Source organism: Podarcis gaigeae, assembly GCF_964106915.1.
Source record: "Podarcis gaigeae genome assembly, chromosome: 3".
Classification (NCBI taxonomy): domain Eukaryota; kingdom Metazoa; phylum Chordata; class Lepidosauria; order Squamata; family Lacertidae; genus Podarcis; species Podarcis gaigeae.
The window spans coordinates 28,588,671-28,608,204 of NC_139680.1; the positions used below are offsets into that span (position 1 = coordinate 28,588,671).

The 19,534-nt window shown below is 39.2% G+C and overlaps 1 protein-coding gene across 11 annotated transcripts in view; it reads right to left on the reverse strand.

The window, feature by feature from the left end:
• KIDINS220 (kinase D interacting substrate 220) overlaps window positions 1-19,534 on the reverse strand; it is a 61,687-nt gene that overhangs the window by 12,287 nt on the left and 29,866 nt on the right. For 4 of the 11 annotated variants that reach the window (XM_083729748.1, XM_083729749.1, XM_083729754.1 and 1 more), the window contains exons 21-25: window positions 18,768-18,912; window positions 17,388-17,550; window positions 10,721-10,899; window positions 7,167-7,393; window positions 5,225-5,335 (exon numbers count right to left, since the gene is read on the reverse strand). In XM_083729748.1, the coding sequence (XP_083585874.1) occupies window positions 5,225-5,335; window positions 7,167-7,393; window positions 10,721-10,899; window positions 17,388-17,550; window positions 18,768-18,912 (825 nt within the window). Of the gene's footprint in view, window positions 1-429; window positions 463-3,634; window positions 3,692-5,224; window positions 5,336-7,166; window positions 7,394-10,720; window positions 10,900-17,387; window positions 17,551-18,767; window positions 18,913-19,534 lie in introns of all 11 variants that reach the window. The other 7 variants (XM_083729747.1, XM_083729750.1, XM_083729751.1 and 4 more) reach the window with 6 other exon arrangements.

A 19,534-nucleotide genomic window follows, 5' to 3' on the forward strand; every position in this document is an offset into this window, starting at 1 on the left:
AGTCATTTCAACATGCATTGTAAGCTATTTTAGGGAAGATTTTTCTTACAAAAATACATAGATTACTGATGTCAATGCATGAATCATATGACAGAGATTCAGTTTAATCTGGAATGCTTCCTATAAAAAAGCAGTATTTAAATAATAAGCAGTGCAGGTGCTTTTAGTGATATTTGTCATAAGTGAATTGGAACTGTACTTAAAGCAGACATATTTTTCCCCAGTGGTAGTCTCTTTCATTATAGATGTGGAAAGAACATTAATTCTACTAAATATCTGCCATGCAAAATCCAAAAAGCAGATGTCAAAGCAATCCTCAAGACTTGAAAAGTGCATTAGTGCATAAGTCAGCCAGCATGAAGTGCTAGTATGGACAATCTACAATGAGAATACAAAAATAAGTGAACAGTTTGCAGAAAGTTGCTGTACCTGTCTCTGTCTGTTTAACCCAGTTTTACACTGCTTTAAGAAAAAGGACAAAAAAAGTGACACAGCTTAACATGAAACATGAAAAAAATGCCATTAAAGAATGAGCTAGTATGGTTATTAAGATTTCTTCGTCAAAGTGATGGAGGATAAACAGCTGGGATTTCTTTTAAAAGTGGACTACCTCCTGATTAACACATGCTAGACAAGATCCAAAGAACTGTTCTACACACCCATGGGGATTCTGTGCCTGTGTTTCTCCAATAATTCCATGTTGCATTGCAAACCGATGTTGGGCTTTCGAAATCAGTTTCTGATATGGCATCACTGATCATAACCCCACAGTGCAGTCTCAGGCCCTCAGAGACACTTAGAGCAACTGTTTGACAACACGGTATGCACTGGAGAACTTTTTACGCACCTCCGCAGCTCGTTACACTCTTGATCTGCGGTGAAATTCCTGCAAAGCAAGGGCAGCCAAACTTTGGCTCTCCCATTGCTATTGGACTCCCAACTCCCATCATTCCTTGCTGGCTGGGGCTGATGGGAGATGGGAGACCAACGACATCTGCAGGGTCACAGCTTTGCCACCCCTGCTACGGAGGGCTATTAAGGCACAGAAGACTGTGTAAAAAATATCAGGAAAACTCAGGGCTTCCAGGTTCAAAATGGTATCCAATCCTGCCTGCGCAGACTTCCGTTCACACAACAGGAGTCGCCTTCCCCTCCTCCCCTCTACAGACTTCACATGCCTGAAAAATCTGCTCTGGAAGGTACCCCAACTCTCTGGAACAGATTTTGAGGGCATTCTGAGGTTTGGAGAGAGGAGGAAAGTAAGGTGAAGACCCATTGTGCACAGTGAGCACTGTCCTTGTTCAACTGTGTTTTACTCAAGAGTAAACCCACTTAGATTAACAAACACCACGAAGTTAAGGCCATTGTTTTCAACAGGTCTATTCTGAGCAAAACATAGGGTTCAATTCCACCCTTCATATTTATACAAATAAAATACCTGATTTATTGCAAACAGGGATTGTAATCCAGAAAATGTTTCCTCCAGGTGTAGCTAGGTTTTTACTCTTATTGCAATGGCCAGTGCTGGAGGTTCCTTGCTTTTACTGCTGATAACAAGACCTAACTGTATACTCAATTCAGGGCCATGGGTATAGTACCAATCTCTTTCACTGAGAGGAATGCAGCAAGAGTCCCACTGAAAGCAGTTACTTCAGTGTGACTTAGCCCGTTATGTTAAACAGTTCTGCAGAACCCATAGCAGGATTTATTATTATTACATGCATAGTGTCATTGGGGTGAAATACTAGAATCATGCCTGTACCATGCTTCAACATGTACGACACTCAATTTTTAATGCAAACTAAATCCCTCATTTTCACATCATTTATTAATGCTAGCTTCTTTTGGTAATGCTTTCCTTCTACCTTGTTTTGGTCTTTTCTAAATAGCAAAATGTAAAGGTATTATGTTTAATAAAACCAATTTTGTCCATTCTACTGGTACAATCACCTTGTAATCTATCAAGTTTTTATAACACTTATTGCAGAGACTGCCTCAGAGAATGTAAAAAAAGAACTTAGAATTTTGATGAGACAAACATTTTAAAACATTTCAGCAAAACTGACACCTTCTTCAAACTTCAGACTACTGTGAGTTTGAGGTCACTCATACTTTCTCAAATAATCACTAGGAAATAATTAAAATCTTACTATACAATCAGGTAAGCACCTTTTAATTAATTCAAATGCACTTGTGAATAAAAAGAAAGCACGGGAAAGAAAGTATATTTTATCGGTATCATAAAGCTGTTATAAAAAGGGAACCTACTATCTATGGGGGGTAAACCATCTTATATCAGATTTAACAGGAGAAAAACAGGCTCTGTGCTACTACTCAAAACTATATATATTCCTATCTCTTTATATGAATGCTTCTTTATGTACCCTTCCCTGTGAATGATTATCATTGCACTCAAACATATGTTAGGCTGGATTCCCAAATCCATAACATAACATAATCATTCCAACTTTTATCTTTATTATCCATGGACTTGTCTCACTCAAGACTTGCACCAGTAATGGCCAATGTGGTGGCAACAAGAGAAGGAAGGAGTCTGCTGTCACTGAACAACAAGTGTGAAGGGAGAAGAGGCAGGCTAGGTCATTTTGCTGGGCCATACCCATTATGCAGGTGATTAGTCTACACCAGTGTTTCCCAACCTTGAGTCTCCAGCTGTTTTTGGACTACAATTGCCATCATCCCTGACCACTGGTCTTGCTAGCAAGGGATGATGGGAGTTGTAGTCCAAAAACAGCTGGAGACCCAAGGTTGAGAAACACTAAGTCTGCGCTACCACAAGCTATAAACAAGGTGGAAGTGATGCAGGGTGAGGGGTGAATTTTGATGGAATCCTCATCTTTTTCTCTAAAGTATCTGGGAGAAGGTGGGATTATCCTGCATGAGTAGTTAGACTATGATCAGAAAACAAAAAGCATACAACCGAAAGCTGTTGCAGAAAAACAGGATAAAGCCATTGAGAGAAGGGTTACCATCCAAGTTCAAATCAACAACTTTAAAATAGAGTTAAGAGTTAGAGGTTTTGGAAGTAAGATCCGAGTTTAATGCTAATCTATGGAGATATTTGTATGGCAGGAACAACTATGATAGAATGTAAAATGCAAAGCCTGCCTATTCCTAAGGCTCAAGACAGGCACCTTCCATTCTCATGACAACTGTCTTATGACCAGCTTTATGTCTTGTCGACTGCAGCAGCTTTATGCCCTGACATAACCAAGAAAGGGCAGGTATGAATTATTCGGCTGAAACACTTAGAGAAGGCATCAACCAGTCACTTTTATGTAAGTGAATAGCTAATAGCCTAATTCCCTTCTACTAGCCAGGGCAATACTGCTAATGAAGACAGAACACACTGTACTCTACTGAAAACACTGTACTCCACAGACTACAGAAGGCTAGCAAGGGAAAGACAAATACAATATGCATTATAAGTAGAATATTAGCTCGTACTCTTGTACTCATTCACAAACTATGTTCATTAGTCTTCATCTATTCTATTTGCTCATCAAGCCACCAATGCAGTGTTAGTGAACTGCCATGGTCATTCAAGCAGACTCATTACTGTTGAAGAAGCAATGAGATGCTAAGGATCCACACCACATGACTACTCATTTACCATTGAGGGGTCTGTGGGTGAAGGAAGCCACTCAGCATCCTCCTCCTTGATAACATCCTAACAACAACAACAAATTATTACGATTTGGACAAAACGGTTAAGCATGCAACAAAAGTATGAAGGAACAATGGATGAAAAGAATATATCATTCTGCAAAAGAACTGGTTTTCGGTTTTTAAGGGGTGAGGAACGTTAAGACTTGCAAGAACATGATGTGGCTCGACAAGGCTTTTCCCCCAGATCTGTGAAAAAGAACCGTGCATGGCCACTGTGAGTTGGTTCCCAGCACTCAATCAGGAACAGTTTGCATCCCTCTTCTCTTCCCTTTGCATGCTTCAATTCCCTACATTACTTCCGGGTTAGCAGGAAGCCATTGTTTGCCATTACACATCACTGCTAGGCAAACAATGACTTGTGTGGAGCATAGTTTGTCCACAAATCAGAACTTGAAATGAAGCAAAAGAGGAAGAGGCATGTGAACGCAAGGCTCATTCATGTTCTGGCCAAGCATTATATCTGAACTGAGCGCCTGTGATGACTCAGCAGTAGATCAGTCATTCCCGGGAACTGGGAAGAAATGCTCTTTCAGATTAGAAGTCTTTGCAGGTCAATAGTGGTCCACAGGCTATAACTGCCTACTACTAGGTTTTGAAGATCGTTTACAATAACATTTTTATAAACTCCGCACAGCTTTGCCCGAAAGGCACCTATATTCCACAGCTGAAGTAGCTTAATAATTTTCTTAATACTTCCTAATTAAAGAACATAGTACAATGTGATTTCCTGTTAAGAAATTTTTAATTTATAGAATTATGGCACCATTTCACAAATGTGATTAAAAGTTCAATTTATATGCAGAAGGAAAATTCAAATTCTAGAACTTGCCCAAACTAAAAACAAAACATATTTTGTTTTATATCTGAATGTTAACATACACATTTTTAATCCACAGCTTCCCCTTTGTCATTATGGTTTGCTATTTTCTTAAATCTAAACAAAAAAGAACCTTTAGGTTGTATCCAGCACTGCACAAAAGGAGGCCTGCTCACACAACATGACTTCCCCTTCCTCTCCTTTTCCCCAAAATCTGCTTTTGGAAGTCCCCCAACCCTCTGGAGCAAATTCTGAGAGTGTGTAGGCAGCTGCAGAGGGAAGGGAGGGGAAATAAAATTCTGTTGTGCAAGCAGAACAGTAGTGTTGGGTACAACCATTATCTTTCTGTAGTCTATAAGTGGCTTAACATTAATCATTTTATTCTAGCAAACGACACCTAAATTCACAATAAGTTAACTACACTTATTACATACTATAAACAGAACCTCTATATTTTCACTCTATAAAAATATTCTGTAAGACTCTTACATATTACTCTTAATACTAGAGTTCAAAATTTCTATGTATATAAACTTGTTTAAAAGTTTGAAAAAAACACATTTTACAATCTTAGTTAACCTTGGCTTTAATTTTTATAAAATATATTTTTAAAAATTGCTTGTGCATTTATGTGCTCACATTAAACATCTACTGCTGAATTATTGACTAATCTTATTTTGTAAGTTAGCATGTTCAAGTACTGTTTGAGATACTTACTAGACCACTGCTTTGTTCCCTGGACATACTCGTTTTTAGTGATGGACGTGAGATGAGATGAGAACTGCCAGGATAATACCTTGGCATGTAAACATATGGGGCAAAGAATGGCTATGGAAAAAAACATGCAACAAAAAGGGACCATTACAAAAATCAAAAGAAAACTTAATTCAACAAATACAACTTATTTAAGAATGTAAAACATAAAAGTAAAACACACACACACACAAAATTTACTTCTTGAGGTAATTTTAACAATCCTATTTTGAATATTATCAAAGGTGAAATAATTAGGTAGTTACATACCCAACTTGAAGCCAATGAGAGATTTCCAATTTAGTTCAACGAGACACAAACAGTAGGACAATGGAACATTTTTATAATGAATTATGAAAACATCTATACACCTTCCAAAAGCAATTAAATGAGACAATTCAGAGCAAATACTAAAATCAGACAGTTTAATTCCATTCTAATACTTGAATAATCTCACGGGAATAAATGTGACTTGAGGACTATGGCTTAAGTATCTAGGAAGTGTTCCACGGGTGAATTCAAGAGACAATTTGTGTTATTCAATTTTCATCAATTTTAGAATTCAGACTGCTTCTCAAACCTTGTCAGGTGTAACTTGAAAAATACTGTGTGATGGAGACCTCTAATATTAAAAAACTTAGTGACTGGCCAATTCATGACTATGCACGTATCTGGGTCTACATCTGAAGGGTCCTAGCCCAACATTTACAGAACAATCTTATACATGTCTACACATATGTGAGTCCCAATGAGTTCAATGAGACTTACTTGCAGAGATAACTGGCTATAATCCAGTTTGTGTGATGAAGTCAACACACACAGGTTTTGGCAGGGTTTGCACACAATCACCATGTTTGGACGATCACATATTAGCTTAATAAGCAGAGATAAGAACAAATATTTTGCTTGCACATACAGACCTTTCACTCTTTAAAAAAGAGCCCTCTAGTTAGCCAAAGTTCCCAGACTATTCACCAGTGTTTGAAGCTGGTTTACTATAATGACTTTATCCAGAGCTAAGCTAGCAAGCACAGTTTCCTGGTTTGAGCTACATGATTCATGGTCTGATTGCTCACGCTGCAAAGAGAAGAACAAAAAGGCTGTGTGTGCAGGCAAAAGGCTCATTTGCATCTCATTTCAAGCCAAAATATGGTCACCCATACTAGGTTGATGAACTATTCTACATGCATCCAGATTGCAAAACAGCACCCTGGTTGAACACACTTTTCAGCGATTGGTTTGTGTAGCACTTGGCAACCTGGTAAACCATTGAGAAGACTAGTTCAACACGTGCCATAACTCCATACTTGTAAGTGGGCTTTGCACATTCTAAGTAGCCAACATGATGCCCTTTACATGCTGTTGGAATCCAATTCCGATCAAAACCACCTAGCAGAGCCCATGGTCAGAATTGATGGGAGTTGCGAGTCCAACAACATCTGGAGGGCACCAGGTTGGGGAAGCCGCTTTAACCTATGAGCAACCCTATAAACAACCTTCCTTCTATGCAGTTACCAAAACCATGGAGCCTAACCTTTCTTCCATTTGTCTACTTCCTGCAATTATGTAAAGATTTATAGCTTCCGATAGTCTTGTTCAAACGTGCATGTTCAAAACCAGCACACTAAAAGGGACAAAATCCTTTTTTAAAAATTCTGAACATATTCCAAAATATTTCATCATTGTTGCATCATTCGAACCAAAAGTGCATTTCTTCAGAAACTTAGCCCAATGGTTGAGATTTGCTGTGTACCTATGAATAAAAATGCTATGGTTTTCATCAGTTTTCTGCTGAAGAAGTGTGGCATTTTAAACAAAGTATTTATTATACCAGGAAAATCAAAATCATCATCATCATCATCATCATCATCATACGTCAATTTTCAAAAGCAGCTTTCTTTCTTACTCTATTATAGAATGGATGCTGAGGTCCAGTCATGCCACTGTAGTAGCTGCTGTGAGGCTGTGGAGATACAACTCCTGCATTAAAAGGCCCATTAAAGGAGTGTGTTGAAGAGCAGGCTGAGGAAGGCTGGCTAAACACCGACGATGCTCTAGGAGCTGCCTCTTGCAAAGGTAATGTGGGATATGGGATTGCTCCAATGTTAATTTGGTCTCTTGCAGCACGGACATCTGAAATATTTAATTTGCAAAAGTAATCAGCAAGCATTGCCAATAACATATAATCTAAAAATCAAAACAAAGGACACAATTAGAGCTTCCTGGCAAATTGTTCTGTTCTCTCTCTGGAGACAGAAGTGGATTCAGCATTAAGATCAGTCTCTCTCTCCCAGAACCAGAGGAAGAACTAAAACTTGGAAGGTCTTGACAGAACAAGGGCTTTCCTTTCTTTCTCCAGACCTCTTAGTTCAACACTGAGAACGCAGAATCTCAAAAATAAAAATAAAAATTAAGAGCTGACCCCTGCTTCCTCGAACCCCTGTTATATACGAGTACTGCTCTATTATGGAGAGCAATGAAAACAGCAAGGATCAGTGACAGCTGGTCCTTATTGGTCCTGGCAGAAGACAGGGCAGCAAATGGTAGATAAAGCCAGTGGTAGACACGCCCCATTCTACTGGTTCTGCTCCTTTCAAATTACCTTGCGAGAATTATGAATGAAGGACCTTCAAGAAAGTGGTGTGTCTCCACATTACTTCTATAAGGAGAGGGGCAACCAAACCTCAAAAAAGAGTAAGGAAAGTAGGGGGGGGGTGGATGAGACATTTGTCAAATCCCCCCACCCCGTCCCAACAGGAAGCAGACTAAAGGGGCAGTTTCATATTACCTCTTGCTCCCTATTTTTGTTGCTGCAGCTAACAAACGTATGGAAGAAGGGAAAATGCTAAGGGGAGACGCTGGTGATGCTAAGCACCCCCTCCCCTCAGCTCCCTTCACCCACTGCATTGTCCTCTATTATAAATAATAATAATAATAAATAGACTCACTCACTGAGATGTTTTTTTCCTGATGCTTGGCTTCATTCCACCTCCACTCCAAGTTCCCTCTCTCTCTGTCTTTCTGTCTGTTACTGTCTGTCACACACACACACACACACACACACACACACACACACAGCCAAGGCTCTTAAATGATATTATAAATATAAAGGCAAGTGACAGCCTTCTAGCCTTTTCCTCTTTTCCTCATATTCTGAAGGGACAGAAGACAAAAACTGGAAAATGCAGCAACTGAATTGGTTGGAGACACTGATTAAGACCACCATACCACGGTGCCAATTGCCATGTCCTGAAAAACCCCTGAATGTTAACAACAATGGGAAGATGTCCACAAAACCTGCTGCCCATCACACCAGTTGGGTCCAATTTCTTCTGGTGCACAGACTCATTAAGAGGAAAAGATTGCTGGAAAGGAAACGACCATTGCAACAAACACTTCCCACCCCATGATGCATTGCTTTGCATGATGGACAGTCATATCTTGCTTCTCGAATTTAATCCGTTCTGGGATTCAACACCCAAAATGGTTCCAGAACCAAGTCACAGCTTCCAATTGGCTGCAGGACCTTCCTGCAGCCAATCGGAAGCCGCGACGGACGTTTGGCTTCCGAAAAACATAACAATCACTTCCAGTTTTCAATCGTTTGGGAGTCAAAATGTTCGAGTTTAAAGGTGTTTGGCTTCCAAGGTATGACTGTATTCTGTCCTATTCTTTAGGGTCCTACACATATCTAAGGCTTCTCACTTTGTCTACTTAGAGCATGTAAGTTGAAGGCATTAAGGGACAAATGAATTCTTGAGGCTTGTGAAAGGCGGAATTCATCCTGGGAACATTGAAAATGCTTCAGTGGAAAGAATTGGGCCTTCAGTGGAGCAGAGAGGGAGAAAAACTGACCTCACTACAGTGAGGTACTGTGGCACAGGTTTGTCTCCTGTCTCATCACAAAGAAAACCAACTTATTCTTGAAGAACCCATCCAACCAAATAGAAAAGGACACAAAACCATTCATGCTGGGCTGCTAAGTACACAGTTGCCTTCATGCTTCCTGCGCTGGCTCTCAGGAGATACTAGTCATTCTCAAAGAGCACTTCTCAACAGAACGGCTCTGCAAGGCCATGGGTTAACAAGTCAAAGTTAGAGCAGGCCTTTTCAGAAATCACCTATATGGTAGTCCTATCCCCAAGTGCAGTAGGATATAAGAGTACCCGATGTCCTCCTGGCTCTCACTTAAAAAATTGTAATATTCCCAACGCCCTGGAGAAATAAGAGTGAGTGTGGCTTTGGAAGGAGAGGCACAAAAGACCTCCCTCAAAAGAAACTGGGAACGAGCCTCCTCTCTCCAGACTTCCATATTTATTCTTGCCTATCTGGGTCAAGAGGAAAGGCTTATATTGATGCAGAATACACTACCTCCAAAGGGAGAGCTGCCTTTCAAGATGTTATACATTATGTACATACTGTATATGTATGCAGTGCTTTTTTTTTCTAAAAAAAAAATATATGTTTAGGGGTACTCTCATTTTGACTCAAGAAAATCACCATTTTATAGTTCAAATCGGGGGAAATAAATACAGTAAATGGACAAAAGTACGAAGATTCACAAAATGTTTATGGGTATATGTATCCCTGTGTCCCCCCCAGAAAAAACCACTGTACATATGCATGTGTTATATGCTAACATACAAAAATTATAGTTACAGGTAGGTAGCCATGTTGGTCTGCCGTAGTCGAATCAAAATAAAAAAATTCCTTCCAGTAGCACATTAGAGACCAACTACGTTTGTTATTGGTATGAGCTTTTGTGTGCATGCAAACGTATCTGAAGAAGTGTGCATGCACACGAAAGCTCATACCAATAACAAACTTAGTTGGTCTCTAAGGTGCTACTAGAATGAATTTTTTTTATTTTGTTTCAAATACAAAAACCCAACCATTTCCAGTCTGTTTCTCTAGCTGCCTGAAAGGACAACATACGAGAGCTTGTAAAGCAGCCCTTACAGAAACAATATTCAGCACTACAGAATACATATGTGTATTCTGGTTTTCTCAACAGGAAATACCTACATAAAATATCTCTTAATTCCTCTGTGACAGTGTATCTCCTGCATTATAAGCACTGCTAGGATTTTATATGCTAAATTCTAGAGACTAGTAGTTTGAACACTAACAATGGGAGATTTAACTACAATAATAATATGCAGTTCTTGTCATATTGACACATTACATATGGGCCAAAGAAGGTGGGCAATGCTTTTTATAAAGAATTGCCAGTCCTTTATTCATTCATTACTAGAAGGGTAAAACATACTCAATTCTGAATAGTGATCATGTACTTGGGATTTGTGCTGCCGTGTTTCTGTTACTGTCCTTGTGTATGTTATTCGTTCTGATAACACAATTATCTCTTTCTTAGAAAAGTAATTTATTTAATTTATTCATTTCATTACACTGATGTTGATATTAAAAGCTTTCCTGTTGGATAGTCAAATGGCAGTTTACCTGCAATAATTTCTCGGAGTTTTGGATCGAGGTTCACTGTACATGGAAGAAAGGTTTTTACATCACGTGCTATAAGGACTGGAGTTCGTGAAGACAAAAATACTTCAAAGTTGCGAATATCCCCATCAATTTCAAGCAGAGGTTCGACATCTTTAGTTGTTGGAATATTCTTTGAAATTCTGCAGAAAGCAAAGAAACTCCACATTATAAAGTCCTGAGTAAATTCAGACAGAAGGTTTATCAGGCATTTGTCTAGCTAAGGATCACAAACCTAGTAACAGATCTATCGTTACTAACTTAAACATGTTCCTATCCAAATCTTCCCTCAAATAATTCACAAACAACTTGTAAACAAATGCAGCTTTTCACACATTCATGCCTGAGATTGCCGCAAAACAAAGTTAAGAATGAGAACAAAGAGTTAAAGTTTTTTGGGTTTTGTTTTTTTTTCAAAACAAGATTCCAAAAGAAAAGGAGCTGAAGACTTAGATGAAAAACCACAGCTGAGAAGTCACATGAAGCAAATTAGCTGAATTTTAATGCCAGCTCTGCTTAAGTCTGAATGTGAACAGTGTTCTGCATATGATGAACAATACTCCTGTTCAGAGGCTAATAGCCTACTGCTGTTTTATAGATTGAAATCTCTATTCTAACCTTCTGAGCTCAATACATTAAACTATTATGTTGAAAGAGATATTTATGTAAATGATAATCTTTTGGTGAAGGGCCACAAATCTATGTGTCTGTGCTTCTCAACTTAAAAAAAAAAGGAAAATGCTCACCCACAAATTTTTGCAAAGTTACATGCCCGTAAAACCCAAGTTAGTTCAAAGACTACACATTATGCGATGGAGGCAGCAGTATTCTTGTTTTGGAACATCTGCTGCTAATAAACCTTAGTTTCTCTCAATGCATTAGTGGAAAGGACCATGGAGGAACAAAGTGACCATGATTTGCTCTCCAGAAACACATGTTCACACTAAGCCAAACTTTAGTGACCCAACCAGGCCAATATGTGCACATTATTTTGTGCCAAAACTGAGAACAGGAAGATGGGAAGCTGCCACAGCGTTAACGATGGTTTGTTGGTGCTCTTTTACGTTTTGTTGACCGCTCAAACTCTCATGCAATATGTAGATTGTTTCGGTTAGGGATCAACACTGTGAGGTAAGGCACTCACATGCACACTACAGAATTTGGAAGCCTGAATTGCTTCTTGCTAAACTCCTTTTTATTTGTCTTCTGTTTATCAACAGTAGCAATTCTATCAACAGTAAGCCTCACTGAACACAAGTGGAACTTGTTTCCAATGCATACACAAATTTGAGTTGTTCATTTCCATTTTTTCCAACTCACTTTTTCCTGGGGATTGTTGCCTTTTGAACTTCTGCTCTTCTTATCTCCAAATTTTACAATTCACCCTACCTCGGCTCCTTCAACACAAGATGAGGATGAAGCCAGGCAGAGCAAACTACGCTTATCAGTTATACAAGGTAATTAACAGAATGTTTTGTTCGTTCTTTCTTTTTTTGCATCAATAATCTTTGCCTTGTATTAAGGAGACAGGTTACTCAGGGAGTTGAATTTTAAGGCTACAAGGAAATTAGCAAGAGTAAGAGTAAACAGCAGGAATTTCTGAATGTTTCGGAATCAGAAAATCACGTGTGTATATTTTTAGAAGCGAGGATAAAGAAAGATAGTGCCAAATGGTGGATGTAAGTTCATCTATTACAAGGCTTCAGTGATGGTTTGAAGGACCTTCCATAAATACGAACCTTTTGTCTACTAGACAGTTGAGATGTTCAAAATAGAAAGATCAATCAGATGGTGGAAATAATGGGAATATAATAAATAGAAAGGGATTAAATGCATGGTTATACTGAGAATGCTAATTAAGAGATGGTCAGTATGAGAGGCTGAGTGTACAGTGACAGGGAGAAAGGTAAAGAGTCTGAGAGTATGGGTATTCTCCAATAAAGAGGACTGATGTGTGTGGGTGTGTTTATGTGTGTTCATGCTATAGGTTGTTTGGAAGTGTAGGCTGCTCATCTTGAAACAAAATTTGCAAATTCAACTATTACAGCTTGTTAAACAAGAAACGAGGCAATTAACAATCAAGTAAAAAATTCAGAAATAGACAGTTGATATCAGGCTTGTCGTACCACTGAGATATGTATAAGAACACTAAGAATGTAAAATAAGGACAAAGTAAAATGGTGTACTAAACATATGCATATCATTTCTGGCAGCCAAACTAAGTAATTAGGGGAAATTAGATAATTGGGTATATTTTAAGGCAAGCTGAAGGGGAGAATGCAATGAACACAAGAAGGAATTTGCTAACAAAAACAAGGCACATCCAAATAACAATATCTGGGTAGTGCCAGAATATAGACACGGCATATAATTTTGCAGAGAAGATGGCACATCACGTGTGCTGCTGGTTTATTTCCTTTTTAAGGGTAACAGGCCATGGGATGGAGTGGGAAGTACAGCTGGCTAGGCAAATGGTAAAAAAAGGAGCAATGGACTGTCCTCCTTTGAAAAGCTTTGACCACTGTTTTTGTCCATGTGGACCCTTGGAGGCAGACTCCTTTTCAGCAGATGGGCGCAATCAACAGCAGAAAGTGTCTATCCCACCAACTGTTATGTTTATGCGCGTAGCTAAACTCTGAAATCCGCTCCCACACGAGCCGCGATGGCCACCAACTCACGACGGCTTTAAAAGAGGATTAGACAAATTAATTCTGTGACCTCTACGATCTCTAATGGAGGGTGAGGCTGTAAGTGGCCACTAGCCATGATGGTTATGATCTACTTTACAGGCAGTATGCCTGGGAATGCCAGCTGCTTGGAATCACAAGTGAGGAGAGTGCTGTTGCTCTCAGGTCCTTCCCATAGTCATCCCACTTTGAGAAAACGATGCTGGGCTGGATGAGCCCCTGGGAGGTGGGGCAAGAAAATGTCAGGATAAGCTATGGGAGGGGGAAATGTTACATATTAGAAAAGTAATTGTAAGCACACGCTAACACGTGGGTTGTATCTAATGCAGTGCCCTTGCAAGAAGACCCAAATTTTCCATTGAAATCAAAGTACCTAACTCTTGTCAGGACTGCATCAAAGTGGCTGCTTTTGGATGCAATGCTAAGCCAGCTATATAAATTTGAACAAGAAAGTGCAACTTCAAAAAGCACCCCTCCATAGAGACTTAATAGAACCTCATATATTTCTCCCTCTCTCCCTTAAACAAAACTGGTTAAAACTGTCCTAAAATAGAAACCCGCTACCACCTACTGGAGAAGAAACCTTTTTTTAAAAAAAGAATTACCTTGTACAAATGTTCTCATTTTTAAAAAGCACCCTACAAATCTCAAATACAGTTTATAGAATGAGTAATTATCATTTGTCTAAATGTGGTACTGGAAAAGTAGACAGAAAATGCTCGAGTTTTCATTTCTCTTTTCTCAGTTATGTATATGTTAACAAAAAAAATCTCAAATGATTTAGACAAAGGCTTTTAGCTCAACACATAATTGCAACAAAATTACAATAATTGTCCCAATTAAAATAATCCTGAATGAACAGTTTGTCATCTTAATGTTCTGATGGTTTATAGAAGGATCTACTTAATTAGCTGAAATTGCTTTCCAGTGTTAGTATCAAATGTCATTTGTTAAAAGTTGAACGATTTGGAAAATAATTTAACAAAAGCAACTTTACCAAACATCAAGAACCAACATTTTTTCCCCCAGCTGAATAAAGCAAGCAGATGTGTCATCAAATTGCTATAAAAATAAATGAGCCTTTTTATGGGAGGGGGGATTTAAACTTTACTACTGGTGCTAAAGATTTCTTATTCTGATTTTTTATCAGCTCAGATTTCTTTAATAAAACATGTATCATTTATGCCTTCTCCTATTAACACACTGTAAATACTTTTTCAAACCCTACTAACAACCCAGAGAGACAGAAATATGTTCCATTTGCTAAAAGCAAAGTTATAACGCAGAAGTTATATTATTTACCCCAGAAAAATGCTGTTTAATAGAACACACCAAATTTTATCATTAGAACTGGTAAAAATACTGAGCAATGCACATTTATCTGCAGAACTTAAGACACTCTATATATACCCCAGGGGCACTTAGGGCTATATCACATGGGAACATTTTCACTGTCAGAATAGGGCTTCCAGGGAGCACAAGCCCACCTGAGACCTGCCCCCCAAGCTTTTTCAGACGTATTTTACCGTGCTCCAGATTAGACTTCAGTGAGGTAGCTAGTGGGAAGCAACTAAAAACCTCTCTCACATTCTTGCTGTCTGGAGATTATGCACGCCATAGTTTGCAAACCAGGAGTGGAATTGGTTAGTTTCAAAAAGGATTTGCATCACTGCATGTGTAATTATATGCAAAAAACAGGAAGTGGAGTGAAATTTGGAAAGCAGAAGAAGAGCTCACATTCAATAATTTGGCTTCTATTTGGAAACCATGGTTTGCTGAGTACCAAGCAATATACCTGCACTGGGCCTTGGAATTGTAAGAACAGACTCTCATTTACAGGTAGATGAATTAAGTGTTTGTAGCTATGCATAACCTGCAAGCCACAAAGAGTATCCCTCACCTATTTCAGTGTTTAAAAGTTACAGAGAAGCTACTGAAACGAACAGGAAACAAGCAGGAAGACAAATATGAATTCTAGATTTAATGTTAAAACGCTGAATGACAGACCTCTTCACCAATATCATTGGTATGTTAGTGCCATCTGCTGGAAGATTAAAGGCAGTTACTAATGAAAAACAGGCTTCCAACTCTATACACATTTATGGTATCTGGAAGTTCCACCGAACTCAACAGGGCTTTCATCTGAATTGTACTGCAGACATTTTCCGGCAGTTTATCTAATTGGTACTAACAATGAACGTTAACCTACCATTACGACATACTACATTAGAAGGGCAAAGCTATTCAGTCCAAATGGAGACCCTATAACTAACAGTTCTGTAGCTCAGGCCCAAGTATTGCCAACCTTGCTGGAGCAAGCAAGCAGGCAGAAGCCCCAGCTACTGTTGTTCTTTCCTGGATCTATTAGCCTGCTCTCATGGCAATTTGAGGTTTTCTAATTCCTTGATACCATCTTGGCTGTTAGTCCTGGAAGATCTACAGGCCTTTTTCCACCTGGCCTGAGAACGCAGGGCCCTGACTGACTCCAGATGCAGAAGCTGAGGCTGCTGAACAGACTCTTGCACTGGGGGTGCTATTTCTGGTTTTTTTGTTAGGGGAAGGGCTGCTGCTGTTATGGATATTATTTTGTTTCTATCTTTATTTTTAGATCATACCATGATTTATGTTGAAATTGTTTGGTTTGGCTGCGCACCTGTTGATGTGTTTTATTTATTGTTTATGACTCATTTTCTTATGCATGTAATTATGTACATTTCTTCATGTCAAAACCATGCTCAAGGTGGCTTACAATTATGTAAAGGTGGCACACGAATAAAATGATGAATGAATGTATCAAAGAAGAAGAAGAGGAGTTTGGATTTGATATCCCGCTGTATCACTACCCGAAAGAGTCTCAAAGCGGCTAACATTCACCTTTCCCTTCCTCCCCCACAACAAACACTCTGTGAGGTGAGTGAGACTGAGATACTTCAGAGAAGTGTGACTGGCCTAAGATCACCCAGCAGCTGCATGTGGAGGAGCGGAGACGCGAACCCAGTTCCCCAGATTACAAGTCTACCGCTCTTAACCACTACACCACACTGGCTCTCAGTGGGATACAAAGGAGTATCCCAAAAGGGAATAAGGACACAAAGAAGGTAGTAAATGTGTTTAATCCCATACTTAATATTTGTGCAATGTGTAACACGTAACAAGTTTTTGAAGACCTTAATGTGCATTACCTAGTCATAATCCTTATATCTACTCTATGGGGTGAATCAACGTCATTATCCCACACCCCATGGCAGAGGTGGCCAGCTGCCCAAAGCCTATTCAGTTCATGGCAGAGTAGAAACGAATTACTATACAACAACTAGTTACTATACTACAACTATTCCTTACATTTATGTTCCCAAGAAGATTTGGATAGAGGGGATAATGCCATTAGATTATGTTATACTGTGTCCCTGTTGCTTTTCCAATGACGGACAAAATAAAAAACTAGAAGACAGCGACAGCCATTAATGCCTTACTCTCTTCATTTAACAGATATAATTAGATCCCATTCTGTTAACGAATCATGGTGCCTAATCCAGGCATGGCCAAACTTGGCCCTCCAGCTGTTTGGGGACTGCAATTCCATCATCCCTGACCACTGGTCCTGTTAGCTAGGGATGATGGGAGTTGTAGTCCCAAAACAGCTGTAGGGCCACGTTTGGTCATGCCTGGATCTTTTAGCATAGTAATTAAGAATCACAAGTTATAGTAATCAAAAATAGTAATAGCATATCACAAATACTCACACCTTATTTTGTGAGTTTGAAGCATTTGCCCTAACAAAGCAAAGCATTCAGACATATGCTAATTTGTAAGTACCGGAACACCAAAATAAGTTACTCCCATTTACTGTGGACATTTACTTTCTCTCACCCAAGAAACAAAGATAGTTAAATCCTGACTTTTGAACACCCACCAACAAATGGAAACTTCAAAATCACACCTACCTCTCATAGATAGTTTTTAAAGTTAGCTGATCTGGAACACCTTCTGTTTCTTCCAGATACAGTATGAGCCAAGAGGTCCTGTATGGCCACTGTTCTGTCAAGTTGATCCAGCTAGCCAGTCTATCCCAGTTGAAAGTGATCTGATTAGCTCTCAGTAAACGACCTTTAAAATATGAAAGGCTGTGTAGGTAAATTTCAAAATCCACAGCTGAGCCATACCTTTATTTGGACCAACCAAAATGTCACCAACAACCGAGCAAGTTCTGAGTTCACAGGAAGGATCTTAATGGCCACATATGGACGTGACGCGAAGTCACAAGCTGGTTTAGCCGTACTGTGCATAAATCCTTCAAGTGGGGCAACAAAGCATACAGCAACTGACTCAGTATTGTATCTAGGCCAGCGCTCATGGCTTGTTTTCCCCAAAGCAAACCAAAGTTAGGAAATCAAGAATAAACCTTGCCTTCATAATTTGAAACCACATTTCATTTCTCTTCCGCAACAGGTTTCCCCTTTCTCTTCCCAGCAGCCTCCCAACATCTGATTCTGGAGATGCATGGAAGGCTATAGGAGGGAGGGGAAGAAGTGGAAGCCCCACTGCATGAGTTGAAGCTTGTTCTGTTCATGCACAGATAAATGCCACCTCATGTACTTTATACTATCTATGCTTTTCGTTTCTCAAGTTAGCTTCTCTGATAATACCAGAGGCAATTTGTTGACAATTCTGTAAGTTTTCAGCCAACTTCACTATTGAAGGGTGATAAAAAGCTCGATTGAACCCAAAAAGCCATTATGCCACAGCAGGCATGCCGCCTTGTTCCCACGGCTTCGAAGGCCCGGGGCTGCATGATATCAATGCGGCGTGCGCACATGACATCAGCATGCCCTGCACCAAGCTGACATCACAGGGTGTGCGGCCACCACAGAACTTTGTGTGGACCCGGCCCCTTCAATGAAAATTTGAGGCCTTGGCCCTCACAGCCCCAAATAGATGGCGCCCCTGCACCACAGGCTGATCAATAACCGTAAATAGAAAATCAAACAACTCCAGCAGCCATAGTTTGGCTCATGTGACACTGCCCAAATTTTCTCTGGATAATTTGACTTTTATGCAGTTTTCATCGTTTTATCGTGAAAACAGTGTGTAATGAATATGGTGTAAATTATTTGATTTCTCATCACACAAAGTCTCATTTCCATGGCTCACTCTAGAAGACTAGGGAGGAACTGTGGACTTGCTCTCCATGAACATGTAAACAGTTTTTCTTTCCTAGGGCAGCTAACAGACTATGGTACATGGCTGACATGCTACACATAGCATGGAAACTGTAGGTTTTAAATGCCTCACTTTGATATGTAAAGTATAATAAGGAAACACACCTGTCACAGAAACAATATTTAGCAATCGCCTCATTGTCTGCGGGCTAATATCACTGAACCAGTCTTCTGTAACCAAAAGCTTAGTCAGATCAAAAGACATTTGACGTGTAATGGTACGCTGAATTTGTCTTCTTCTGTAAGTGTCCTAATTTTGGGGTATGAGGAGAGAACACAGGTATTATTTGTATGAACTGTTTTCATGTTTTACAGTCTACCAAAAAGGCAAGATGTTATATTAGTGCATTCAGAGGTGAACAGAGTTGGACAAACACCAGGAGTCACTAACGTACTTCAAAATGTCTCACCAAGAAAAAATATGTAGGTATTTCTTGCAATAATTTTCATTTCAGTGACACTTTTAAAAAAAGTTAGTGATGTTACTGTCCACAATATACTATTTCTATATCATAGATTCAAATGCTTATGAGATGTATAGCTTTCAAAAGTGTGCACTTATGGAGCTTAAAGATCTCAATGTAAGAAACAAATCAGAAATGTACTTGCTTGTTTATTCTGAACATCCTAAGCCTACTTGTTAGCAAAAGCTGTATCAAAAAACAACTTCCCAAACATAATATTGAATCAATATGTCCTATTTTAAGGTGTCTATGCAGATATTTTTATTATTAAATTTGTTCCACTCTTACTATGTTTGCTTTTGACGTATATATTTTTGTAAGATGCCTTATGAGGGTTTACCCTAAAGACAGGACATTAAATGACCAACATGGTTGATCTGGTCTTGCCAAGCACCACTTTCTAGCAGC